At 39.6% G+C, this 27,581-nt stretch overlaps 1 protein-coding gene across 1 annotated transcript; it reads left to right on the top strand.

The window, feature by feature from the left end:
- LOC121315899 (low-density lipoprotein receptor-related protein-like) lies at positions 1 to 26,536 on the top strand. Its single transcript, XM_041250530.1, has 24 exons — positions 1 to 273; positions 939 to 1,154; positions 1,529 to 1,699; positions 2,288 to 2,503; positions 2,781 to 2,948; positions 3,766 to 3,984; positions 4,845 to 5,012; positions 5,485 to 5,700; positions 7,100 to 7,326; positions 7,674 to 7,803; positions 8,364 to 8,548; positions 9,626 to 9,809; positions 10,594 to 10,809; positions 12,416 to 12,596; positions 13,935 to 14,136; positions 14,586 to 14,750; positions 15,289 to 15,489; positions 16,233 to 16,779; positions 17,166 to 17,288; positions 17,652 to 17,762; positions 18,774 to 19,022; positions 25,018 to 25,408; positions 26,013 to 26,118; positions 26,443 to 26,536. Exons 1-24 carry the CDS (start codon positions 159 to 161, stop codon positions 26,467 to 26,469), a joined length of 4,734 nt encoding a protein of 1,577 aa, XP_041106464.1. The 5' UTR covers positions 1 to 158; the 3' UTR covers positions 26,470 to 26,536.
- The last annotated feature ends 1,045 nt before the right edge of the window (positions 26,537 to 27,581 follow it).

A 27,581-nucleotide genomic window follows, 5' to 3' on the forward strand; every position in this document is an offset into this window, starting at 1 on the left:
TGTATTGGTTGTCATGTGATGGGCATGATGTTGGAGCCCTAGATGGCAGCAGAAATGAAACAAAGAAGCTGTACCATGCACGGGAAGTCATCGTGGACCTGTGTGTCGATTGGCCAAGGGGTCGTTTGTACTGGCTGGAAAAGGGTCAAGTTATTAGGATGAGTCTGGCTGGTGGAAACGTTGAAAAAATATTGGATGTGTCAGATTCTGAAATTGGTCAAGTAGTAATGGATATAAAATCCAACAGCTTCATCTGGAATGGCGATCAATCTGGTGAGATTCACTCCTGCTGTGTGCATAATGCAGGAGATTCATCTACATCCACCTATTCCTTGCATTTACTTACATAGTAGTGTACAGTAGTTTAACTAAAACTTAATCAAATAGTATGTTAAAACCGTAATATTTATATGGGCTCTTTCCAGCACAGGTGGACCACAGGGGTTGCTATTGTGTGTTCATTCTTCTACTATGATTGTCATTTGTAACATTGCTATTTTTAAAGCTTAATTTATAGAGTAGCATAATTACTGGCTTTTAAGATCCTGGTTAGCACCACATTTATACTAAATTAACATTAGGTAGCCCAAGATGCGCTGAACAAAACTGGTTTATATTACATTGTTAGAATCCCACAATGATCATGTGGCTTATATGCAAATCGGCAAATAGTCAGCTTCATTTTGTCTTTTGTTAATGCATACCTGTCTTCAAAATGGTAGTCAGTTAATGTTTACTTGATTCATTCTATTTTTAGGCATAAGTTTTAAATTTCACATTTGAATATACTGATTTTAGAATACCATTATAATTGTTGGTCATGACAATAGACATTACAGTTGTGTTGCATAAAGTGCAGTTTTTGGGTAGTTTTCTGTATTTCATTTATTTGTAGGTAACCCATCTGTTCCAACAGTGTCCTTTTTGCTTTTCTGCAGGTTTGCGTGTCATGAGTGTGTTAAAGGACAAGATGTACTTTCCAAAGAAAACCCTGAAAGGATCAACTGTAGCGGCACACGAGCCATTCCTGCTGTCCTTGCAGGATGGCACACTCACTCTGTGGGACAGAAGGGAGATGAGAACTCTCACAATGGTGGAACTGGAGGAGAGTGATATTGTGAGGGTGATGATTGTGACAAGCGATGTACAAAAAGGTTAGTACAGCAGAACATGGAACAGTAACTTGACAGCCAAGCGATCCTCCATCACTATTTGTGTGTTGATGTGCCCAATACCCTTGGGACACAAACTCCACAATTCTCCTACTGCTTTTGTAATAACCCTTGGCACCTTTTTAAATGCTTGTTCTCAAATATTCCTAAACCATATCTTAAACACATTTACATTTATAACAATGAATAAATACATTTTGTCTTCCCTGTAAATGTGAAATCGCTACCAATCACCTCTAGCTGTAGCCATCTTTTAGAAGTGTTTCAATTGTCTTAAGTTTACAAATATAGTGATTTGATTTTAAATGGGAAGTCTGCCAAATGCCCAGAATGTACACATTTGATTGTCTCATTAGATTCAAAGGCTTTTAAAAGACCTGCCAATACTCCTCGTGCTTGTCCTCGGACATTTGTGCCTTGTAAGGATGGGACTGACTGTGTTGCTCATGACCACCAGTGTGACGGGGAGAAGGACTGCAAAGATGGCTCGGATGAGGCCAACTGTCCCCGGGAATGTGATATGTCTGGTAACCTATGTGTATATGACTTTCAGAAACAGGTAGTGATTAAGAATTCTGTTGCATGTCAAGTTAAAATAGGCCTGCAACAGTATTTCTAGAAGATGTTCCATGAAGTACTGTAGTTCCTGGAAATAAGGGTTGTGTTTTCCGCCATCCTCCCGAGTTAAATGCTCCATGAATGTTTATAGAATAGGTAAATTACTTGGATCAAGCTCTGCACTACTTCACAAAGCCCAGTAATTGTTATAAGAATTAATGAAGAAAATGTTTAAACTCTAAACTTGTGTGTTTGCTGCACATGCAGAGCAGTGATGTGCTTGACCTGGCTGTAGCTAGAGCAATGTTATTCCTCATTCATGACCATTCAACTAGCTCATTCAGAAAAATGTAGATCCCTGCTTTCTATCTTTTCTACAGCCCAAGCCACTCCCTGCAATATACCCATGTTTAGTTCTTAGCATGGTTGTAATGAGAAGGCTACATTCAGTGTTCTAGAATGTATTACAACTGTGGGATGGTTAGCCCTATTGCCAAGCACAATACATTTCAATGCAACTTTTTTTTTTTTTTTTTTTTTTGTAATTCTGTCTTCAGGAAGTTTTCGGTGTCTTGATGGAAGAAAGTGCATTGAATCGAAGTGGGTTTGTGATGGACTACCGCAGTGTGCTGATGGTTCGGATGAGGCGGACTGCTGGAAGCCCACCGAAAGCTGTCCCTTCCACTGTGACAATAAGACTAAATGCATTCCTAACCATGCTCGATGTGATGGTCATGTAGATTGCGATGACAAAACAGATGAAGAAAACTGTAGTAAGCTACTCGATCAATTAAAGAAGCCCGCTGGTCTAGAACAGTTAAATATTTTTATAAAAATATATATCTTTCAATAACTGAATTAAAACTTTCTGAATGGCCTGGAATCTAGTACTGGCTCTTCAAACAATCCTAATGGAATCAGTGTTGTAGCAATTGGTGGCATTTTGTGGTGTGAACAAAAGCTTGCCACTGTCCATTTCACAAGTCAACTGGCTGCCTGAAATAAAGGCTTTTGGTTGTAACCCTGTTTTTTTTCTTTTGGTTTTGAAAGCCAGTAAAACCCAACCTGTCGGTACCACTCGTGTTTGTCCCAGGACATTTGTACCTTGTCAGGATGGAAGTGAATGCATTTCCTATTACCACCTGTGTGACGGAGAGAATGACTGTCCTGATGGCTCTGATGAAAATAACTGTTTCCCCAAAGTATGTAATGAGCCAGGTAAGTCAGTAGGTGTTTGACATGATGTGGCTCCTCCTATATATAGTATGCAGAGTACCTGTACACTTGTAAGTATGCAGATACTGCATTGGTCGGGTGGCTAACTTGGATGTCCAGGCTCGCCTAACACAGCTAAACAGGGGTGGTTATCTTGTGAATTAAAATGCCACGGATACAATGTACCTGCTTATTTGACTCCCATTTTTGTGTTTTTAATGCAGTTATAGACACATCACTGATTTTTATATTACTAGACATTACCTACAGTGTTAAACATTTGTGTAATACATTAAAATGTTCAGTACAGAACTCATACATGCAACATTTATATCCTGCAATGAGGGCTAGCATTTTAAAGAAAACAACCTGGCAGGTTGAGTTTAGGACAGCCAATTACAGTATCTGTGGGGGAATATCTGCATGAAGTGAACGGACTAAGGCTCAAAGCCAGGGTCAGTTTAAGTGCAGAGTGGTGTTACCGTACACAGACATTTGGTCCTATAACTCTTATATGCTGCTTTATTAATACACAAGTTAAAATCCAGCTATATTTTCTAATTACCAACCTTCATTTAGTCCCTCTTCAATTTGATTGAAGAGGGAGAAAGTTGAAGAGCATGCAGTTAAGTGGCTGAGGTACACATCCAGTTGTGATGTCCCAATTTTGAATGGAATTTGCAGTTGAATAGAATTTCAGAGGTGCCTTGCATGTGACTTAAGCCAGGTGATGTCACCCATGCTGATATGGAGAATACAGCATGGTAAAAACTGAGAATAGGGTTTTCAATATGTTACATTGATTCCATTGTCTTGTCAGGGCAATTGCATTGTCTAAGTGACAAGAAGTGCATTGAAGCAGAGTGGGTTTGTGATGGAGTGCCACAGTGTCTCGATGGTTCAGATGAAGCAGACTGTCCGCAGCCAACTGCAAAACACTGTGACTTCCACTGTGACAATAACACCAAATGCTTTGCTGGCGGAGTTGTCTGTGATGGTAAAAATGACTGTGATGACAAAATGGATGAAGCAAACTGTGGTGAGTTATCACTGCTATACTTCCAATGCTGTACTTGTATATCCAACAGTGGCCTACCAAAAGTGGCTCACACCTAATCTAGTTCTCTTCCTTCATGTACAGAAACATAATAAATAAACACATGTTTATTCTGAAATTATATAACAATAGGATAATGAGTGGGGCTAATACTTTGTGGTGTAGCCTTTTTCCTCATGCAGATGAGATCAGCAATCCTGGTCTGTGTGATTTGCAGATTATGCCTGGCACAATCTATATTGGACTCCCTGGAAATCTGTTTTCACTGGGGTGCTTTTGCAGGGATCAGTCGAGGATAGCTATCCAGGGAGGCCAAGACATGACAGTTCTGATGCCCAAACTGAGTTGCATATAAATGTGTGTGCCATAAATACTGCCTGTCTCTTTGTACAGATGGCTATTGGCATTGATGGCTAGAAGTCCCTCTTGGAGTGCTGTATCATGCAGAAGTTAGTTCATTTGCAGACCATAGCTCTGACTGCCCATCGCCCATGCAATGCAAAGATGGAGTCAGTGCTCATCCAATCCTTGACTTCTCAAAGAATGCGTATGAAGTCAGATGGTGATAATACAGGGTAGTTTTATCGGTGTTGTGAACCCAGTAAGCTAAAAACAACCTGTGGTCTAGACTAGTCAAAGTAATGACTGGGCCTCTGCTTTCATGTTCTGAAGCAAAACTATTGACTAACACACAGCCAAAGTGTGTTTGTTTTATAGTTTTACCTGGTTTTGATGTCATAACGGACTTGTTTTTACGTTCAGCAGATCTATTTTAGGACCTAGTACAGCACTAGCAAAGTCTCACGCTCGTATGTATAAATATATATTTTTAAATTTTGCAGTTGCTGAAAAACCTCCAACTACACTTGAACCTCTGATTTGCCCCAGGGCATTTGTGCTCTGTCGGGACAAGAGTGACTGTGTTCCTATTGATCATGTTTGTGATGGGGAGAATGACTGTCTGGATGGCTCTGATGAACACAACTGTCCCAAGGGGTGTCATGAGCCAGGTAATTCAGACCCACTCCCCACAAGAGAAGGCTCTGTAGGTGGTTTAGCTGACTATGTATAAAGACCACTTTTTTTTTAATTGATAGATTTTATTTATAAACGTATGTTTATACGTAATGTTTAAATTATCAAATGAATCAGAGGCTGGAAGCTAGACACCAATGCACAGCAGTATGATGCTACTGGAACAAGTAAATGATGAGAAGTAGAATTGGACAACAGGGTTGTACCTGATTTTGTTAGTTAGTCTCCCAGTAAGTTCTCCAACCTGAAAAATAAAAGCATAGATAGATTATACAGTGATTTGCTATTTGTAGTTAGTCTTTGCAGCTAAAGTATTTGTGTGTGTAACCCCAATATAATTGCCTTGCTGTGGTTGAACCAGACCCCCATTTAGTGGTCTAAGTGTAACATTGCAACTGAACTGCCAGGTCTTTTGTTTCCTAATAAAATAAAACTTGTTTTGGGCAGGGCATTTTCAGTGTGTGCATGGCAAAAAGTGTATCGAAGAGAATCAGGTTTGCGATGGTGTATCGCACTGTCTCGATGGCTCAGATGAGGCCAAATGCTGGGAACCCACAGGAAACTGTGCCTTCCGCTGTGACAATAACACCAGATGCCTTCCAGAGCAATTCCGATGTGATGGTGAACACGACTGTGTTGATGGATTGGACGAAGGAAACTGCAGTAAGTCTTTAGCTGTTTTGTTCACTTCATTGTCCGTGTCTTCTGTTTTAGACATAAATCTGGGCTTTGTCTTTCAAAGCATACCATAGCAATAAATGGTTTGACTACAAATTAGCAGAAGGCAATGTGTGTTTTTGGGAGTTTTTTTGCTAAAGAGACAACTTCCCTTTTGGTATGTTTAACATACCTTTAGTCAAGGGAAAGCATGTTTTGAAAGTAAGAGGTACTTGTTGGCTGATGCATTGGCAACTACTCCACTTATGTTTATTCATATACATTTATATGTATATCAGGGGTGGCTGGTTAACAGTGATTGCTCGCTGAACCCCTTGTCTTTTAATGAATTGCTCTTCCCTTCTGGGTGATGTGCGTTTCATTTTCCCCGCTCGCGTGACACTGGCACATCAACAATGCCGTTCATCCCATCTGTTTAATGGGCTGAAGCCAGGCTGTGCTCACACACAAATCCACTGTGTACATGCGCAGTAGCATTCAGCCAGGACAGGCTAGGATTGGCTTAATGTCTGCATGGAGTGCAGCCGGTGAGCGAACGTTATTTCTGGGACAACTTAAATTAGTGTGTTTTTTAATGTCTTATTTCAGCATTTCACTTTGTATATATTTAATGTATGGAAAACCAAACTATTTAAATGCTTTAGCCATGTTATCAATTGAAAGACATGATGGCCGACATTCCTGACTTTAATAATAAAGTAATCAAAAAATTTTCCACAAGACATCGCAGAGCAAATTTTGTATAGATTCCAGCAAGAAACCAATCCACCGGACACTGCTTCTACCACTGAGGCTGGCCACCCCCTCACCTGCATCTGAGGGGTGAACCCCCACATTTTGGCCACTAGCCGCCACAAGTGTGTGTGTATATGAGAAATACATCCTACAGCAATTATAGAAGGGCATTGCCAAAATCGGGACGTGTCTGCTGTGTTCACTGGAGTTTTATATTTCCTAGAATGCACAAGCATTCTGCTGTTATGAAAGTCAAGATGACAAACCTAGTTTCTTTTATCCTTTGTTTTTATTTTCAACCTCGGTATTTGAACCCCCCCTCCCTCCTTTTTTGATCTTTAGTTGTATTTCTAAGCTCAATTAACTGAATAAAATTGAACATCAAATGAAAGCAATTTGTCTTAAATGCAGCACTGTCAAACTATTTTACCTATGGTTAGTTCGCGTTTAATTTGTGTGTTGGGAAAATGTAACATTTTAATCTTCATTTATTTGAAGTGTTTGGATGCATGGGGGGGGTGTGCCTAGCTGGAATCTCCTGACTTAAAAAAAAAAAAAAAAAAAAAAAAAAAAAAAACTAGACAAAAACAGAATAGGCTCAAAGGCTGTGAGTTACATACTTGGTCTACAGTAGTACTCTTTCTGTTAGGTGAAGAGTGTGGTGCTTCAGAGTTTCGGTGCAGCAGCGGGCAGTGTATTTCCGCGGTCCTGCGCTGCGATGGAGAGACAGACTGCAGAGACCACTCTGACGAACTGACCTGTTCTAAACCTCCCCGCTGCCTGTCTGGGAAGAGGTGTCCAGAGAGCAAAGAGTGCTTTATAGAGGAGTGGCTATGCGATGGGGACTTGGATTGTAAGGATGGCTCGGACGAGAAGGTGACTTCTTCCTATTGGAAATTCTCAAAGTCAAGAAAAGCTCTTGAGACTCCTAACCATAATGTTTATCTAGAATGCCAAGGACAGTTACAGTACGAGCAGTAGTGACTTCAAAATGACTTTGTGGACAGCTAGTGAGCATTTGTTGTACAATTACAGCAATGCTAATGGCCACGTGGCAAGATTGCCTTAAATGGACAATCTGTAGTTTACTTAGTATGAAATGTTTCAGTTTAAACTTGTGTGTTCATTATTTGGAATTCTTGGATAGATGTTTTGCTGTTTGGATAAGAGGATCCATTCAGGTTTAATAAAATTAATATAATGTGTGTTGTATCTGTTTTTAGAACTGCAAGCTTTCTGAAGTGAACTGCAGTGAGCTGCAGTGGACCTGTGCCTCAAAAACCCAGTGCATTCCCAATTCCTGGCGTTGTGATGGAGAGCAGGACTGCTCAGATGGCAGTGACGAGACTGGATGTGAGACTTTTGATCTCCTTTCAAAGCTTATTCTGTACAGCTAGTGAGAGGTCTGGGATTTCGGTGTATATCAAGTTTTGAAGATGCAAATTAAGTGGTGTAAATGACTAAATGCTGCCCTGGAGCTTATGCATAGTTGGGAAGACCCTCCATTTTTTTAAACGTGTTTTTTGGTTTACTAGCAGGTTCTCTTCAAACTCCACAAGCATTTACTCTTCTTTTCTGGGTTCTGTCAAGATGCATAGCAGTTTCACTCCAAGTTTTAGTATGAGCTGGATTAGCTAAAGTGTAATTAACAATGTTACTCATAGTAAAACCAGTAATTATCAAACTGCTATGCAATGGGAGTTTAAATGCGTGTATTACATTAATAGAAACTTACTGCTAGAATCTTCACCTTGTTTCTCATCACTAGGTGAAATTGTTAGCAAAACATTTAACAATGCATATATGTTGCAGTTAAATTAGTAAGTCATTTTGTCAGTTTTTATTCAGTTGCCAAATACATGTTTTTTCTTTCTGTGGTGCTACAAAAATGGAATGTTCCCTGTTATGATCAGGTACCCCAATGCAGTGTCCAAGCCATCAGTTCCAGTGTGGCTCGTCCGGGGAATGCCTGAACATAAGCATGGTCTGTAATGGGATAAACAACTGTGTGGATGGATCAGATGAAGGTGGGGACTGCAGCTCTGTTAACTGTGAAAAGAAATGCTCACAGACCTGCTACAAGACACCTAATGGACCAGTAAGTATGAATGTCACCTGACAAGGTGACTTCCTACTGGAAATTCTATTAATGTCAAGCAAAGCTCTTGAGACTCCTAACCACAATGTTTCTTTTCAAGCCTTTTATAGTAATCTAAAATGAGAATGATGAGACGTAATGAGAATTTTGCCCAAAAAAAAGCCTTTTCTCCTGTAATGGAACCACCCAGGGTAGATTTGCAGCAATCCGTTTGAACATTGTTTTGTTCCCTAGCATTCAACTAGCATTGTTCGTTTTTTTTTTTTTTTTTTTTTTTTTTTTTTTTTTTTAAAACTGGTTTTTACCCCTTAACATTTCCTGGTGTATCAAGAAAGGTCCTGCTTTGAAGAAACGTTCAGGAGAGTTCTTTTCAGAATAGTATGTGTGGAGTTCTGCAAGACTGCAACCAGTTTGACTAGAAATAGAAACACTGATAAATTACAATGTATAATTTGTTTCCAGTTTCATTTAAAGTAGCACTTTGATATACTGTAGTATATTGTATAATTAAAGTAATCAAAGTAGAAAAAAGTTTCATGAATTTATGTACCCTACATTTTGTGAAATGTTTTCTTTTTAAAGTGGTTAACCATATGCACGCTTGAAGGCATGAATTTACCATAACATACAATGAGTTTGGTGAAGATTGCCATAAATTCAAGCCAGTTTATATTCAAAATGTAGTGTACCAGACAGCGAGAGATGGATGGACAGATGCAATTAGGCAAAATTGTAAGAGAAAAGCTAATGTGACTGCCAGTTTTTGCACTGACTAAAAGCATGGGTGATCTTGAAGGCTAAAAACATTTGGCATTTATAAATAAAGTTTGTATTCTGGTTCCAGTCAAATCTTGATCTGTTGAGGAGGTTGGCTTTAGCCCTAACTGCACACGCTCATTTTCTTGGAATTGCCAAAAACCAACATCCTCAGTGGATTACCAGCTTTATTATACTGATGCTTCATTCCTGGTTATATTAGGTTATGAAATGGTTAGATGGTTAATTTGCTCAAACTTGGCATCTGCACCTAACTTGGTTTCAATGCTGCAATAAACCAGATTCTCTTTCACTCTTCAGAAGTGTGGCTGTGAGCTGGGATTTAGACTCGCCAGTGATGGGCTGTCCTGTGTGGATATTGATGAGTGTGAAGAGCTCTCCCATGGCTTTTGTAGCCAGACCTGTCGCAACATGAATGGGTCGTTCAGCTGTGGCTGTCACCCGGGATACCTGTTGGAGCTAGACGGTCACAGGTGTAAAGCAAGTGGTATGGACCCTTACCATGTGAAATACATTTTAGAAGCTTTTCATTTAAATGTCACTTTGTATTTAAGACAACTGCCTTCTAAATCACTGCAAATCCTTAATTATGCAAACAATTGACTGTTTGCAAAGATTTCTGTGAATTTAAGTTCTATTTTACCTTTTATATGTTAACATTTTAAATGTTTGGTGTGCTGCCATCCACATTCTAAAGGCGCAAAGACAATACAGAACCTACAAAGTTTATTATTCCCCATATGTCAAAGGATTTTTTCTTATCTCTGTACACTATCCACCAGATGGGGCAACTTCCCCAGATGTCTGTTTTGGGTAAATTACTCTGGCATTGAATAATCTTAAGTGGAAGCAGCAGAGAGAGGTGGACTAGAATATTCAAAGTTGGTTTTTTTGTGCAAACTTTCATGCCAGTTTACACAAAGCTTTCATTTACTCACTAGAGTCTTTTAGAGACTTGAATTGTTAAATATTTCAGTAAGCGTTGCTTGGCAAATACCTTTTATACCAGTTATTTACCCCCTCTGATTCATACTGCAATTCTGGTGATGGAGGCATATTGCAAGAACTAAGTAGTTGGATCACTCAGTAGAAATCTGTTGGTGGCTAAAAAATTGCAATTGCAAACTGCCTAAAACCACCACCAGTTCATTATTGAACCATTCATACTTTTGGAATCTAAAAGATCCAGTGTTCCTGAAACTGCTTTATGTATTTCTCTTGTAATGTAAACCACTATCTTTCGTCACTTTGATTTTTTTTTTTTTCAGGCCCGGAGCCATTTTTGCTAGCATCTGTCCAATCTGACTTGCTACTTTATGGACTGCGAAGCTTCAAAGAGGATGTTCTTACTTTCACTGGAAAGAAAATTACCTTTTCAGTGGACTACGATTGGAAGGAGAAGAAGGTGTTTTGGTTAAATTTTGATGCAGAGAGTATAAAATGGATAACGTTGGACCAGAAAAACAAGGGAACAGTAGTAAAAGGTAAGACTTTCTTGGTCTAACTTTTTAAACTATCCTCCTACATTGTTATGCCTAGTTTCCATTGTTTGGTGCTACAGGCTTTGGCTGCCCATGGCCAGCTGTTGAAATAGTGTTTGTGCCTTTTTCAAAAACTGGCCGACCTCAAATTCTTGCCCTGCGTCAAAGGTCAGAGGGATTATGGGATAGTATTGTTTTTCAAAGAAAGTCGATAACAAATACATTTAACAGTAGGGTCATTACAAATAAAATAAATCTGGTTAAGCAGAGCACAGCCAGACAGGTTTTGTTTATCATGAATTTAAAAAGAAAAAAAGCAATGTGACTTCAGAATTGTGTGCTGAAGCAGGATGAACATTGTGCAATTAAGTTATCTGCTTTCAGTGAACACAATAAAGCTTAGACAAGGGTCATGTTTGTGCTTTACCTATATAAAAGAATCTGCCACAAATAGTAGTTTTATTTCCTTGTTGCTTTCTTCTTGACACTCACCTTGTAGGTATGTGATGACACACTTAATTTATAGCCAGCTTGGCTGCATAGAGTAAGTGTTACAAACCTGACCAGACAGCAGCGCTCAACTGCTTGGGCGAGCCGTAGAAACGCCCTGCTTTGTTGCAGTGGGCAGCTGTAGCTGGGAAACAATGGTTAGGCATGGAAAATTACTCTGAACCGACTAGCGTCATACTGTTCATAAAGAAACCTTGTTTCGAGAAATATTTAAGCAACACCTGATCACTGCACTGTCTGAAATTGAGGAATTATTACACAGAGCGGTGTTTCGCTGATAATGCACAAAGTTCCTTCAAAACTTCTCAAAAAAAAAAAAAAGGTCTACTCCAGCAAGCATGTTTGTTTATTCCTATAAACACGTTTGCTTGTGTATGATTGGCATTAGGATGGTAGTTTCTTGCATGTGGATTTTAAAATTAACCTTCGTATTTAACAGCACTTTTTTTTTCTTTGACCATTTGTGTAATGACTTCAGTGCACTGATTGACAGTGAGATGGTTGACAGCTGCTGTTTTTCACTGTGATACATGAGGTTCTTCTTGTTCACAACTATTAGGCTAATTTCAAATAAATCTATTGTAATGAAAGAATGCAAGAACATTGAATTGCACTGCTTGAAGATGGGGTATGCAAGAACTCAATATCAAATTACTCAAAGATACCATTGATTTTTTTTCATGATTGCTAATATAAAGTTTGACTTGTGAATATGCCCATCTCTTTCCAGCATTCTTTTCATATCACAGTAATGCATGGATATTTTGCTACAAGTGTGTAACAGGGTGTAAGCTTGGTACAAAGTGATTGACCTGGCAAAGCCAGCATCACACAATACTGCCCCCTCCCCATTATCTTGACTCGCAGCTGCACCAACCAAGGTCCAAGTCGGTCATAACCAATTCAACAGGATGGAGTCTGGGCATAAACCACAGAACATGTGCTCTGCAAGCAAGCATCTTAACCATTGCAAGAGAGTCAGGCTCATAGAGCTTTAACCACATCTTAAAGGATTCTGAATCCTAAATGGCTGTGCATCACCTAATGCTGCCTGTTTCACAAATACATCGAAACCCATGAAATACATTTTCCCTTCTAGGAATCCAGTCTGATTGTATAGCAGTGGACTGGGTGGGTAGGAACCTGTACTGGACTGATGGAGCCGCTGGACAGATCTTGGCTGTTAGTCTGTATTCCAATTCAGCCGAGACCCACTATACAGTGGTGTTGGATGAGGATCTAGAGCAGCCCCGCTCTCTTGTGCTCCAGCCTCTCAGTGGGTAAGCCTAGACCGCTCACTGGATTGGTTGGTAAAGCATAATGAGATGCCAGCTTGTACAGTCAAGTCTTGGTTCTATTTTTACCATAAGCATATGTGATTTATTGGCTACATATCATGTTATTGGTGCTGCAGTTTACTGTTTTGAAAAATAATTAACACTTTCAATGGTGCCAGCTTACGTCCAGGCTGTGCAAAAAAGCCAAACTTTGCTGGGACTGAGGGGGGTGTCACATTGGCTCTGACACTCCTGGGGTGATGGAATGGTGAACTGACAGGGATTGCTTATTGCGCAACAGCGGACCCTACTGGCTAGACACTGAGCACACCTGAGTGGAGAAGAGGTGGGCTGGTTTCTGTTCTCCAGGATCCCGCCTCTCCGCTCACCTCTGTTCTGGATTGCTCAGTCTAAAAGCGATTCTGGCTTTAGGCTTGTGAGATCGGAGGATACTCGCATGCCCTCAGAACGTCTGTGCTGCAGTGAGGAGAATAAAAAACAATTCTGGGGTGGGTATAGAGATTTCAGCATCTTCCAATCACATGTATAGTGATCAGTGTTGCTGGACTTTGCATGTGATAGTGGTCCTTTTTGATTTTTCCAGTCACAATCTTTGCTTCTGCCCTAGCTGGTGCTCCTGTGGTTCAGGTCCTTTGCAGTGCTTGCTTTGTTCCTAATACTGTAGTTTCCACCACATTTTCAAAAACTCTTAATTCATTGTGCGAAAATCAATTTTTAAATCCTGTCTTCATTAGCGTTAGTAGCATCACACATCCTAATTTTGTATTTGTCTACTCCAGTAATAATACCGCTAAAGACACTTATCAGTTTTAATTCAAAATGATTACTAGGAAAAGAGATGAGCATTAAATGATTCTTTGAATGGCAACTATCAATGGTTTTATAACTTGGAGTAAACCGCTTCTTAACATGACTGCTCTTCAGTTATAGTTGCCTGCCCTACTGTAACGTGTGTCTATTATAAAGCATCTAGTGTACAGAAGTGCATTTCCAGCAAAACACAAGTTATAAGTGACAGATCGCTAGATGGGGCTAGTTCTTTACGACTAAAGACATTTTGGCTGATATAGCCTATTTTGCATACTGTCGATTTGTGGCATGAAACTAGAACGGAGGAGCAGCTCCTGAATGTTGGTGAAAGATTAGCGTAGACTTCAGAAAAATAAACAAGTATTTGAGTAATTATAATAATTGTCACTCAATGACGAAGTAGGCAAGGCAACAGTAAACAATATATAAATAAATAAGCTACTCCCTGTTTTTGAAAGATGTGCTTGTTAAAAGCTAAATTTAAGTGTTCTTGTATTGTCTAATGTGCAGGTTGATGTACTGGTCTGAAATTGGAGGAGAGTCACGGATAGAAAGAGCTGGGATGGATGGCTCTAATAGGAAAATGCTCATTACAAAGGGGCTCGGGTGGCCTATTAACCTAGCTCTTGATTTGCTGAGTGAGAGGATCTTCTGGGCAGATGACAAATTCAGATGCATTGGCTCAGCAAATTTAGATGGCACAGATATAAAGGTACATTGTTTGACCTGTTACTTCAGGTTACAGTGGCAACTAAAGTGGTATACAGTAGAACCTGTTGAATCCAGACTTGTAAGATATGATACAAACTAAACTTGTGGCACTGCCTGACAGTTAGTTATAATGCCCCAACTTTTTAATAAAGCAACCAAAAAATAGTAGGACTCTCTGAAATACAATATATTTTACATATCTGATGGACCTCTGGAACTAATCAGATACGAGACAAACTACTGTAGTTTCTGACTTCACCTGCAGAAGATTCCTGGTGTTCTGTGCAATTTAAGGTGAAAGGATCTATTCCCAGTAACATTTAAGAAATGATTGCCTCAATTGATTCTACCTTGCATATTCAAAGAGATCCATGTGTGTTATGCAAATCATTTTTTAAACTTCCATTTTCAAAAACGATTATTTTCTGTTTCTTATCCAAAAATGTACAGTTGTTTCAGCTACTTGAAACTCCAAGTCCTTTCTCTCTAAGTGTATTTGAAGATGCGATTTACTGGTCCGATACCAAAACGAGAACAATTCAAAAAGCCAACAAAGAGACTGGCAAGAATCGGACTGTCCTTATTAAACGACTCGGTCAGCCTTTTGGCCTGAAGGTAAGTGCCTCTTGGTGTCAGTGAGCCTAGTCTTGCAGTGACTTCATTGTTCTTCTCTTAGAAATAGTATTTGGTTTTGGGCTGTGTTCCTGTTTTTAAAGCTTTATTTTGAAGTTCAAATGAACTATCTTGTGTATATTGGGGACACCAGCTGGAAGAGGAAGGCTTGTCCTGGGGGGGATGATTACCTCTTTAGGAATGTGGTGGATGGACTGTTACGACTGGTGAAGCAGAGGTAGGTTGTGACTGACGTACTGCTCCTGCTTCAGTCTCTCTTCTGTTGATGGCTATCAACCCTGGTAGGCAAGAAAGTAAAACAAAACTGCACTTAATAGGAATGTCAAACCAATGTGATACAAAGATAGTGGGTGGCAAGTATGAACATCTAGAAAACTGCTTGTCCGATACTGCTAAAAATAGGGCATTATTTAGCCTGTGATATGGGATATGTGGAGGTGCTTGTCTAATGCACATGTGTCAAATGTACATACCCTAGGTCATGGTTAACTACTGTTTCCTGACAATCTTCTTTGATTAGGTTATACACGAGACACTTCAGCCAATAGCTTTTAATCCCTGCCAAAATCTGGGCTGTTCCCATCTGTGCTTGTTGGGGCCAAAACAGAGTGGAATGTGCAGATGTCCCATTGGATTCCTGCTGGTTAATGATGGCACAACCTGTGTACTGCCAGCAGACACTGCATTTCTGTTCCTTGTTTCACCTTCTGTCATCACTCAGGTAACCAGGTCCCTTTGACCCTTCAGATCTTTGTCCAGGACCATGTTTGTCAGTACCATGTAATAATTGTGTGGGTGTCTTCATAGGGCTAAGGACTGATGTTACACATTCAATATCCAAGCAAGTAACACTGGTGGCTCTAGTTTTAGGGAGTTGTTTTGTTCTAGAATCAAATATGGAAGGAATTTTAGTTTCTCAGTCATTGACATCCAATTATAAAGGCAAGAAAATAAAGGTAGGAGAAGTATTTAAAAAAACTGTTACCACCCAGGTCTTCTATCACAGAATACAGAAGAAATCACAACACAACTGAAACTCACTGCAATTGCCATATAAAGGGGTACGTAGATATGTAGAAAATGTTTGTCAAAGGTGCCCCTGCAGAAACAAATTTGTTAGGCAGATGTTGCAAGTCTATTTGTCACAGCTGGCAAGACGGCTGATCTGACTTACTGTATCCGAGACTGTACAGATTTCTGATTCATGAGGAATAGTTGTACGTCATAACTAAATAGGCTATACTGGAGAACCAAATATGCTGCAGATTCATCCCCCAACAGTTTAAAAAAAAAAAAAAAAAAAAAAAAAAAAGACGATGAGCATTGAGTAATAGTATATTGGCAGTGGATGAATTCTTGTCCTACCACTAATCTGTGTAACGTGAGCTGCAATTTTAAGAACATTTACAATAAATTTGATTTGGTGTACCAGCATTTTGTATTAAACCAATATGTGCTTTTCAGGTTTACCTCCAGGACATCCAGTCCACTATTGGCTTGAAGACATTGCCTGAACACGAAGCCCTCTCTGTCCCTATTGTCAACCAGATAACGGCTATGGATTATGTGCTCAAGGACCAGTCTGTGTATGCTGCCGACTCGGAGGGAGGCTTTATCGCACAGTTCAAGCTGAAGGAGCAGGAGCTGGTCTTTCGTGGGAAGGTGCTCCAGCTGGAGGGCGACATGGTGACGTCCCTGGCTGTGGACTGGATAACCCACAACATCTACTGGAGCAGCAGGCAGCAACTCATTCATGTCACCTCACCCAGCAAGGCCTACACTGCCATCCTCTTCGACAGAGACCTCAGCCAGCCAAATTCCATCGCTGTACACCCACCCTCTGGAGTCATGTGTTTTTCACACATGCAGGAAGAGGGTAGGAGTGGGGAACCTCGGATAGAATGCGCCTATATGAATGGAATGAATAGGAAGCTGCTGTGGAAGAAGGCAACAATGCCCACTAGCCTGGTGTTTACAAATTCTGGCGCTATGCTTTACTGGGCTGATATTGGTATAGCAACTTCTTCTTTTCATGTCTACAGACAGGACTAAAGAGCTTTAAGCACTTAGTAACTATACAACACTTTTAGTAACTAATTAAGTAGTTTGTCTTAATCAAGGTCATAACCGTCTGTGGGCAATCCCAAAAAGGTTGTGGACTGCTTGTTTTTCTCCTAATCATTATTGCTGAGCTTAATAGGCAGTGTTTACCTTTTCTTTACCTCCTTGGTGGCATACCTTCTAGCTAGTGTAGTTTTTAAAGTCTCTAAACATGAAATGCTTAATTATAATTTATAATATTTGTAATTTATAATAATTCCAGCTAACTCCTCCAACCTTTCCTTTCAAAAGTTTTTTTTTTTTTCAATGCAGAAACACTTCCTGCTTTGTTGACAGGTGCTGGAGTGATTGGTTCCATTTCACTTAATGGTTTAAATTACAGAGAGTACAAAACGGGACCAGAGCGTCTTGCTGCTTTTACACACATTGAAAAGATGCTCTTCTGGACAACAGTCAATGGTGAGGCATTGCTCAGGTTCTGTGCTTTTAAAAGTGAAGCTAGAATGCATTTGTCAAAAGGGGCTTTAGGTTATTTATTTTTACATGGAGTGCTATTGTGGACTGTAGTGCCAAAAGGAGATAAAGGTGGGCCTCAAGTTTGGAAACCCTTGCCTTAGCCTTCACCTACATCTGCAGTATACATCTAAATGTTTCTAGGTGAGATGCTAGCACTGGCGTAGGACATTCAAGTTTTATGTAATCCCTTCCCCTCCCCATTACTAATGGGAGTCAAAAATAAAAATTACCAGTACTGCAAATGGAGTAATAGGTAAGGCACCCAAAGTGGATGGTAACTTTTTTTTTTTTTTTTACCCCCACCAGATACAACCAAGGTGTGGTACAGTGATGGCCTGCAACCAAAACAACATCTGTGGTTTGAAGTGAAGGAGGATGTTGTAGATTTGAAAGTGTACAGCAAGCTTAGTCAACAAGGTACATTTTATTTAATGAGTCTTTGACAGGTGCAAGTGGTGTGATGAATAGAATGATTGTCCAAACAGTTATTTCTCCCAAAAACATATTTTTTTAATAAAGCAACAAGAGAACCATCCCTCAACCAGCAATGGTATCGGGGGGCGGGGGGGAACACTGCTGGTTTGCAAACCAAAACAAAGTACAGTTCTTTATAAATCCACAGTCCCATAAATGAAAATGTGCTCTTAGATCTGTGGGGGTGGGTGTGCTGGTGTGGTGAGGTGAAGGTAGTGTTTTGGTAAAGTGGGCAGGCTCTGTAGCTGCAGTTCCTGGATCCTTACTCCTCCTCTATAAAGACATGAAGCACAAAACAAACCAAACCCGTTCTGGCTGGTAGTGACATTTCTCAGGACAAGGCAGCGTACTGACATAGCTGCTTCCCCTTTGTACCCACAACCCCCTCCCTGCAATCAACCCATTGCCGTGGTTTCTCCAATAGAGCCGTCCCGCAGCTGATTGCAATAGTCGTTCCGGGTACTTGCAACTACGCGCTCCCCCTAATATGGTCGCCTTCCAGTTTCCACCTACAGTCCAGGTGGCCCATCGAGGAGGCAACGTACCACCAGCCTCACACAGTGCCCTTTCTAATCGGGATGGAGATTTACAACATTCATCCTTTCTCTCACAGTCTTGTATATTCTAGTAACCCCAATTTAGATCTGCCAGACTCAATTCTATTCCTTCAGTCTGATAGTTTTAGATACTTTGTAGACACATTCTGAGCTCTTAGATCACTTTACCACCAAAGTATTGAACTTATTTGTCTGACTGAGAATCAGGATAGTATCTACCATCAGTCTCAGAATTCTACTTGTGGTGTAAATTTTGCAGATTTAAAACTACATTTTAAATTGACATGTTTAATTACCACCAAGGGGAAGTTGCTGACCTTCATCTCCCTTGCTTTCTTTTGACAACCCATATCTGTACATATTCTGTCCTGTTGTCATAATTTGTTTTGTTTCTTAGGGACAAACCACTGTGTGGAACAGAATGGTGGGTGCAGCCACATCTGTCTGCCTTACCCAGGAGGGAGGACCTGCAAGTGTCCTATAGGCTACAACTCAACTAATGCAACAGCCTGTGGGAAGGATGTGAGGTGCCCAGACATGACCAGGCCCTGCAAAGATGGACGAAAGTGTCTGCCGAGGGAGAGGTTCTGCGATGGGCAGGCAGACTGCCTGGATGAATCTGATGAGGAGAATTGTACGTGTGCTCACATCTAAAACCAACCTTAAATGTAACTTTACATGTTATAGCATCATTCACTGAGGCAGTCTATTGACTTGTGGCAAGTAGTTACTTTTCTAAAGGGAAATTGACCAATGAAAAATGGATGTGTAGTTTAAAGACCCTGGCTGTTAAATTTGTATACAGCCTGAGATCGCAGTAATGTTACATAGAAATGGTGGTGCATCAATATATTTTCCAAGTGAAAAGCTGGATCACAATGTAAATCTGCATGACTTACTCAAACAGCAGTAGACAAAGTAATTTTGCTTGGGAGGTGGGGCTAAAGTAAATTTGCCACCATCCCTGACATCAATTAATGATGGCTTTGTTGTATATAAGCATGTGAAGTGCCTGATTAAGTGTAGCACTGCAAATGTAAACATCCATCAACACGTTATAACTCCAATATGTTTCAGTGTAAATGGAAAGTTTCTAAATTAAATACATGGTATGATACTAAACAGGGAAAATAACTTAACTGCGTCCAACGTGCCGTCTTTTAACGGGCATGCCGTAGGTTAATCCCTGCCAGCTAGACTAAGTAGTGGCTGAAAATTGGCTGCATCGTAATGGCTCTCTACTCGGTGGAACAAAATATAAAATTGATACTGAAAAAGGAGCTTTTAAAGAATGGATTCATGAGTATTTGTTCATTTAACAAATGTAGCCAAAGCCAACTGACAAATACAATGATTCTAGCTAATAAATCTGTGAGGATGCCAAGCATCAAGAACAGAGTTCCCTGGACGGGCTGGCCTGATGGTCCATTAATTTACCAAGGGGTCATGTGACGCCATAAAAGGGGACAGACACAATCTGTTCCTTCACTTTGGTTTGAGTTTTGAATCTGTAAGGACCATGAGACCCAGTAAGAAATTACATATCATGAGTTTTGTTTAATTGTCTTGTATGTAAATTACTAGATGGCTAACACGATTCAGAGTGGTCGTCAAGGGTTGGCACAAAGCTGGAACTGCACTACTGTCACTAATAAACTGTATCGCCCACCACGAACACTACTGCCCGCACCCAGCACTGGTGACCATGTTGGTATTGTGGGGTGGATATTTGTTTTGTTTGTGATTGCAACCCATTATTTACTCCAAGCAATACACTGTTGTGTATTGCCAGGGTCTTATTTGGTTACCAGACCTGGTTGCCATAAAATCCCTTTCCAAGTGGATTATAACTGTTTAGTCACACACTGCATAACCTGTAGCTAATCAAACATACCTGTTATGCAACTAGTGTGTTTGTCATCAAGGAATACAACCAGAGATGCCACTTTTCAGACGAAGCACCCAGCTTTGTGACAATTATCCTTTGAACTCAAACGCGATGCGATCCAAGGTCGACTCTGATTTTTACATCTTACGATTAGGGAAGTAAGATTCTTGTTCTGCATCACAACTACACAAGGCTATGACAGCTTCTCTATGCGTGGCCTGGATTCTGGTGCGAAAGAAGCCCTTTTACTGATTTCCAAAACAGTCAAAGAGTTTGACAGCTGTTTTTTGAGGAAGTGGTAGTTGATGAGAAGACTAAAGCAACAGTCATGACACTGTCAAGCAAGTTCCTCCTGTCATACGACTACATTGCACAGTGTACAGACATTGGATAATGAAGTGCTCCATTTATTGAATGGTCTGAGAGGTGTTGAGTTTGTCACTGGCTGTTGATTCAAAGGACAAGGACATAGTGAAGCTATGTTTGTGTGCGAGATACTTTGGTCAGACCTTTCAAGAGGAACTATTGGGTTTGATCTCTCTAGAAACGTACACCAGTAGAGATTTGAGAGTCTGTGCAGTCTTTTGAGGAACATGGACTCGCTAAGCAGGATTTGCTTTCTGGTAATGAATGGGGCACCTTCAATGCTGGTCAAGCAAGGTTCTTGTGGCACGACTGGCAGAGGTAGTGCCAAAAATGAAGGGCCTGCACTGCATCATACACCAGTAGTATGTGTTGTGTGATAAAAAGCACACTTCTGCGAGTTCAATGCTTACGTTGAGTTCCTTCGGCACGGTACCTACAGGAAGGCAGTTTAATATCTGTCCCTTCTAGAAAATGAATTTAATGTCAAAGTATCGTTTCTTGGTGACATTTGGCCATGTGAATACCTTTTTAATGTGCAGCTGCAAGGCAGGGCGGACAATCGGCGACCTAGTTGAAGCTGAAAGCTTTTTAGAAGAAGCTGGATAGATTTCTTGGATTTGTGCTTTGGGAAGCTTTTGCATTTCACTCAACTCCATGGCTACTGATCAGCACTAGTCTGATCATGTAATCAGTCCCATTATGAGAAGCTTCCTTCAACAGGTAAGCAGCAACTTCAGTGCCTGATTTTGAGATGATACCATTCCAAAGGATGTAATTGCCTTTGTTCGTGATCCTTTCTCCATACTATCTGATGGTGATTTCGCATCTCACGCCTGCAAGTTCCTCCCCAAGTTAAACAAGGGTGCACTGCAGCTGGAACTAATTGATCTGCAAACTTCTGACATGCAGAAGAATTTAACACTAATCGCAACATTCTGGACACCAGGAGTATGCAAGCCTTAAATTCGGCCTCCTTGTGTTCCTCAATGTTTGGATCAACGTACACGTGTAAATCCAGCTTTTCAGTCACGAATGTCATCAAAAAGAATGCCCAAAACAGGTTTACAAATGAATATCCGTAGAGCTGCCTTCATGTAGCAGTCCCATCACAGATTTTAGTAAGGTAGTATAGAGTAAAGTGCTAGTAACAGGTGACAAAAATAAGTCCTAAATATAGTATTTATGTAGATTTTTTTTTTTTTTTGTACAATGCCGTTTTAGTTTATTTTTAATGTGCGGTTCTTCCTGTTGCCCAAATAAAACCTTTGACCAGCTCCTTTTTTTTTACATTTTTTTTGTATAGTTTCTCATGCTGTTTGTTTCGTCTGTCACGGTCTGGGGCTATTGATGCTGAATCACTCTCAGATGTGCATGTTTTAAAATAAAAAGCATAATCTTACTACTTCAGGTAACAAAACCAACTGTTTAGCCCAGTAAGTCAACGGAGGCAGGGACCTTAAAGATATTTACAGGAGAGGAGTAATTGTGGTGAAGATAAATGGTAAACTGAAATATTCAGGTTGTGGAGTGTACTGACACGAATAAGAATGAATGTGCATACAGTGTGTGACTAAACTGAAGTTTGGTTTGAGGGTAGCTTACATAGCGAGTTGTAAACAAGTGTAACACCTGCTTGCTGAGACATTGGGGCAAGCCTCAGAATGGACAAAACAGTATAGCCTGACTACTCCACTGAGGGAATTTCACCCTCAGAATTGAAACAAACGGTAGTTTAAAACACGCTTCCAAGTAGGTTCTTTTTATAGGGAGTGGAGCTGGGATACAAATCGGGAGCACACAAACTACGATTAAATAATTCCAGGATTTATTTGGAGAGGACACACTGGTCATAAATATGCACAATAACAAACAATTACTATTGCCATCGACAGTATACAACCGTGCAGACATGACGGAAGAGTTGAAAACGCTTGAATAGTAACAAATCAACCGCAAAAATAAAAAATAAATACTAATAGTAAAATAAATCAAATACACCAAACACATCTTTAAATCGCACATATACAAACCAATAGAAACAAACGTGCAAAGTGCAACACATTGCTATAATTAACTATTCCATTTTTCATACACACCAAGCAAGTGGATTATCCTTGACAGTGCAGATAATTTATCAAGTTAATCCTACTGTGAGCTGGAGTCTAGTCCTGTTATAGGAAATTAAAGTCAGAATAAACAAACGGCAGGCTGTTAGGACAGTATGAAGCATGTGGTGGTCCAAGATTAGCCAGCTATGAAATGTAAACAAACCTGCTTTTCGAAACAAGTTCTAAACTAGTCGATCCATGTTAAAGATTTCACGACAACCAACGAAGGCTGTAGCTGACTCTGTCAATCAAACTTGCTTACTCAAGTCTCATACTTAAACGTTACTGCCGCTACTCTCGGACCACACACACAATCCTTTTGAACACACCGCCGTTGCACAGCCTCCCGTTCCCTTACATTCTGCTTCCTATTCAGTTCTGCCCTTGTCTGTAAAACCAGCCTTTTAAAAAGATCTAGGTAATGGGAATCATTTTGATTGGAGCGAGAAAAGGGAATAAAGAAGAGGGCGTTCCAAGAATGAAAGTAATGCAAACAGTAAACCCAAAGTAGCGACCTGCTACAAAGGAAGGATTATTACAGTGTAGTGATCATTTATTCCTATATTATGATGCGTTGCCAGTAGATACCGCCAGTTGAACACTGTCAGAGTAAACTTAGCTGTCATTTTATAAACACTGTTCCCAGCTTCAACAATCGGATAGATTAACTGTACACTGCATATTGTTGACCTAAATAGGCCAATTCAGATGGATATTTGAGCACAGCAGATCTGATTCGCTTCTGATGTGAAAATAAAATTCAGTTTATTGCAATTTTTTTTTTTTTGTTTTTGTTTTTAAATCCTGTTTCCTGGCATAATTTCAAGTTTCAAAAAGGCCTGCCCAGTTTGTCATTTTGTTAAAGTAAATGAAAGGAGGAGCTCTAGTTCTCACTAGAATCTGATTACTGGTTGGACTGTCGGAGGACTGCCGATCCAAGGAGCAGAGCCTTGTGTATCTGTCAGGCTGCAGTAAGTAAACTATTTACACAATACATGTTCAATAATTATAAATTTGATAACTTGCATACTGTAGATGCAAATGTATACCTTGAAGCCTGGAACTGTTGGAAGGACTTTTTTTTTTTATAATCTACACGATCAAGCAGATTTCCTCCAGAAACTGGTTCTACTGGATTCTACATCTCCACACCTTGTTCATCCTAATGTCTGAAGTTGGAGTCATTTTAAAATATAGGTACATTGATATATTATCAATGTACCTATATTTTACTTGTGGGGGGGAGGTCGTAGACATGAAGGGTCTCTCTTTAAACTAGTAACTGAGTGTAGTTTTGCCATTTGCACAGGTTTTTTTTATTATTATTATTTCAGTGGTACTTAGGATTTTAAGACTCAATTCCATTTTGAAGTGTCCTGGTGAAATGGTAGTGTCTTATGTATAGATGTCTGATCTCCTGAATGTGTCATTAGAAGCTAAGGATATCAATAGGAGATCCCTTCAGTTTATTTTCTTAAGAATAGAACCAGCGTGTTTTTTTTTTTTTTTTTTTTGAGGCTTTACCTGTTTCGATGTATTGCTCAATGTAGCTTGCAAAATGCTTTGTTCACACTACAGTGAAAAATCGAACTGCATGTTCACAAGGCTACAGCATGGTACATCAAAGATCATATACAGGGGCTTCAACAGAAATTTTGCATAAAGGTTTAAAAAGTAAACCATGTCCTGTGCCTATGGCAGATTTGTATTCCTTTTATTTATTTTAAAGGTGAAATCTTTTAGAAGAGGAAAAGCCAGCTCCTGTCAGTACACATACTGTTCTACTATAAAAAAGACCACGTATATTAATATTAATAGCTCCTCTACAACAGCAGTATGGTATGCTGCATTTACCACCTGCTTCTGCGTGCAGTTTACATTTACAGTGCAATATTACATTTTTTGGTGTTTTTTCTATTTTAATGGTTTTACTTTTCTCCCATGTATACTATGCTTTTGATAGTCATTTTATGTAGTAGTTTGGACAATATTAAGAATTACTAGTTTCATCATAAGGACTGCCAATCTTGTTAAATAGGGGGCAGAGTAACACATGTCTGAATTGGGTGAGGTGCAGCCAGATACTTTAATTTTTCCATTTCCCATAGTGTTTTATTATATAGCCAAGAACTGAACGAATTAAAATAAAATACAGTAGCTATGGATACAATGTTTTGAATATTCTGTTCAACTGTACTTTTTTTTTTTTTTCTTTCAGCACAATTTAATGGCAGTCTGTAGCAAGAGTAACTTTTTAAATGTAACTTCTGCTCACACAGGTCATTTAACTGAAGTAACAGTGAAATCTGGACTCGCGCATACAGCTGTTCCACGGAGCCCTTCATCTCCGCATGCTGACAGTGCTGAAACCATTCCTACCACCTTTGCCTCCTACCACAGCATCATGGCTACAGATGAGGTTTTGGTTCGAAATCTGGAATCCCAGCCTTGTGACAAAGAAATATGTCACCTGAATGGTGACTGCGTGGTGATTAACAACAAAGTGTCATGTGACTGCAAGCTGGGTTACACAGGAGAGTTCTGCGATAGAAAAGTGTTTGAGTCGATTGCTGTTCCCTTGACACTGAGTGTCGTTCTTGTCTTGGTGACACTTTTTGTAGCAGGTGTGATATATGCCGTTATGAAGAGGAGGACCAAGTTGGCAAAAAGGTATATAATAAAAACCCCTTTACTGATTTTAGTAGGTTTGTGAGGATCTGGCTGGCTTTCAAAACTCCCTTGACCTTTTAGTCTCAATTTTATTATATGAATACGTATTGGATCTGTCATTCTTTTTCATTTTTAGAATTGTATTAATATCAGAATTGTGGCAAATGTTTTCTGTAGTAAATGTATTGGAATACTGGATTAAATGGCCAAAAGTATGGTGTAATTAGGAGGACTAATGGAACATATGGGAACTAACAATTAAGATCTCTGGTTAATTCCGGACATTATTTAATTATCCTTGCATGGCAAGATCAGATAAATGCTAGGCTTTTGGGCTAAATCTAATCCCCCCCCCCCCCTCCCCCAAAAGAGATCCCAAGATTTTTAAATCTTGTTTTTAGAAAGCCAGAAAATGTAGTTTGGTCTATTAAATCCACGAATACCCATAACTCAATTTGAACTGGCTGAACTTTAGTACCACTGTGTCAAACTGTAGAAGCAAGATTCCATTTATAGTTGGGTGTACGTGTTCACCAGAGGTATCGGTTGTTAGAAACATTAATTTATAATTGAGCAGCCAGTAACTGAGTGTTCTATTTATCAGACATGCACAAGCTGTTGCAACGGAGAGAGACATGAAGACCATGGAATCTTCACCAGACCAGGCTTCCAGTCAGACGTTTGCCAATGAAACCTATGATGCTGAGGCGGTACTTTGTCATATTGGTGTTTAATTAGAGGGGACGGGCACTTCAGTTTGAGTTTACCACTCCATTTTGAATTTACAGCTGCGGTGAGGAATGAATGACACTGTTCTATATTGGTAGTTTTCTAACAGGGTGGTTTTTTATTTGTTTTTAAAATATGAACATTTGTTCTGCTATTAAATAGAATTACTAATTGAAAGTGTTACATATTGTACATTGATATTGGGACTTCCAGTGCGTTTCTGTTGGTGTTTTGTAACATTCCAAGTTACAAAGGAATACATTATTGATTTTTTTTTTTTTTTTTTTTTTTTTTTGTATTGCCAGGAACCGATGAGCCCGTTAGAAACATAGAAGCCTTTAGATGTTGCCAGAATAAAAATTTGGATTGCGTGACCAGTAAAGTTTGAAGTTTAAGAGATGCACTTTTTTGTTTTTCATTATTGAAAAATAATTGTACCCAGAATTGACAATAAAATAGAAAGAAATAGACAATAAAATAGAAAGAAATGAAACTTTGAAAGAAATGTACTTTTGTTTGCCATCTCGGCCAATTAAACAAGAGGACCTTAAGTCTGGTTTTGGTGTCTTGCACCCCTGTTTTATAGCGGACAATGATTTATTAGATTATTTATCTAATATTTATATTCGATTATTAAGGCGACAGACTTGGACGTGTGAACAGTGCATCAGTTGCAGAGTTGCAACATCTCATCTGAAAGATGGAGCACAAGGTTAAGTGACTTGCTCAGGGTCACAGTGAGTGATCTGGAATTTGAACCGGGGACCTCTGGGTTCCAAGCCCTTTTCTCTAACAGCTGGACCACACAGCCTCCTACGATGACGCTATACAACCTGTCACCCACAGAAGCTGAAATAATGTGTACGACACTTGAAGACAATATCCACTTAACTTGGAAGGGGATACACAAAGCAAAATTGAATATTATAAAATGGGGCATTAAAGTACAATATTGATCTGTAAAATGTCTGATACTTGTGCAAAATCCTATCTTTTCATTGTTGACCATATAAAGTACACATCCCCATTTATCCAAAGCAGTTGTGGAATTGTACTTGATTGGGTGGTATTTTACATTTTGCAGTTTAAAAGGCTACAGTCACATTGTGAAATCAAATTCCACTCAGTGCAGTTTCACTGTTCAAGCTTGTTCTGTAAAACTATCTAAACAAATGAAACCGGTTTTACAGCTGTGGAACTTGAGCCAGTTTCTGTTGAAAGAACTCTGCCAAAACACGTACATGAACAAGATGACTTTTTTTTTTTTTTTTTTTTTTTAGTGTCCCACAGACCTGTTAAATTGTACACTAAAACAGGATTCCTCAGTGACTGTACTAGATTCTTTCATAGTTTAACTGCCTGTGTATTCTGTTTACATTACCTATAGTAGTTTAACCTGCAGGTGGGCATACAAGTTTCCTCTTAATGCTTTATTGTCATTAAC

Source organism: Polyodon spathula, chromosome 1, assembly GCF_017654505.1.
Source record: "Polyodon spathula isolate WHYD16114869_AA chromosome 1, ASM1765450v1, whole genome shotgun sequence".
NCBI lineage: Eukaryota > Metazoa > Chordata > Actinopteri > Acipenseriformes > Polyodontidae > Polyodon > Polyodon spathula.

What these genes read in the sequence shown, in the direction of transcription:
- LOC121315899 (XM_041250530.1), top strand. Translation starts at nt 159, where the DNA reads ATGAGTCTGGCTGGTGGAAACGTTGAAAAAATATTGGATGTGTCAGAT. An exon ending in GACAAGCGATGTACAAAAAG is followed by an intron (nt 1,155 to 1,528) that starts GTTAGTACAGCA and finishes TTGTCTCATTAG; the next exon opens with ATTCAAAGGCTTTTAAAAGA. An exon ending in GTCAGCCTTTTGGCCTGAAG is followed by an intron (nt 14,751 to 15,288) that starts GTAAGTGCCTCT and finishes TTCTTTGATTAG; the next exon opens with GTTATACACGAGACACTTCA.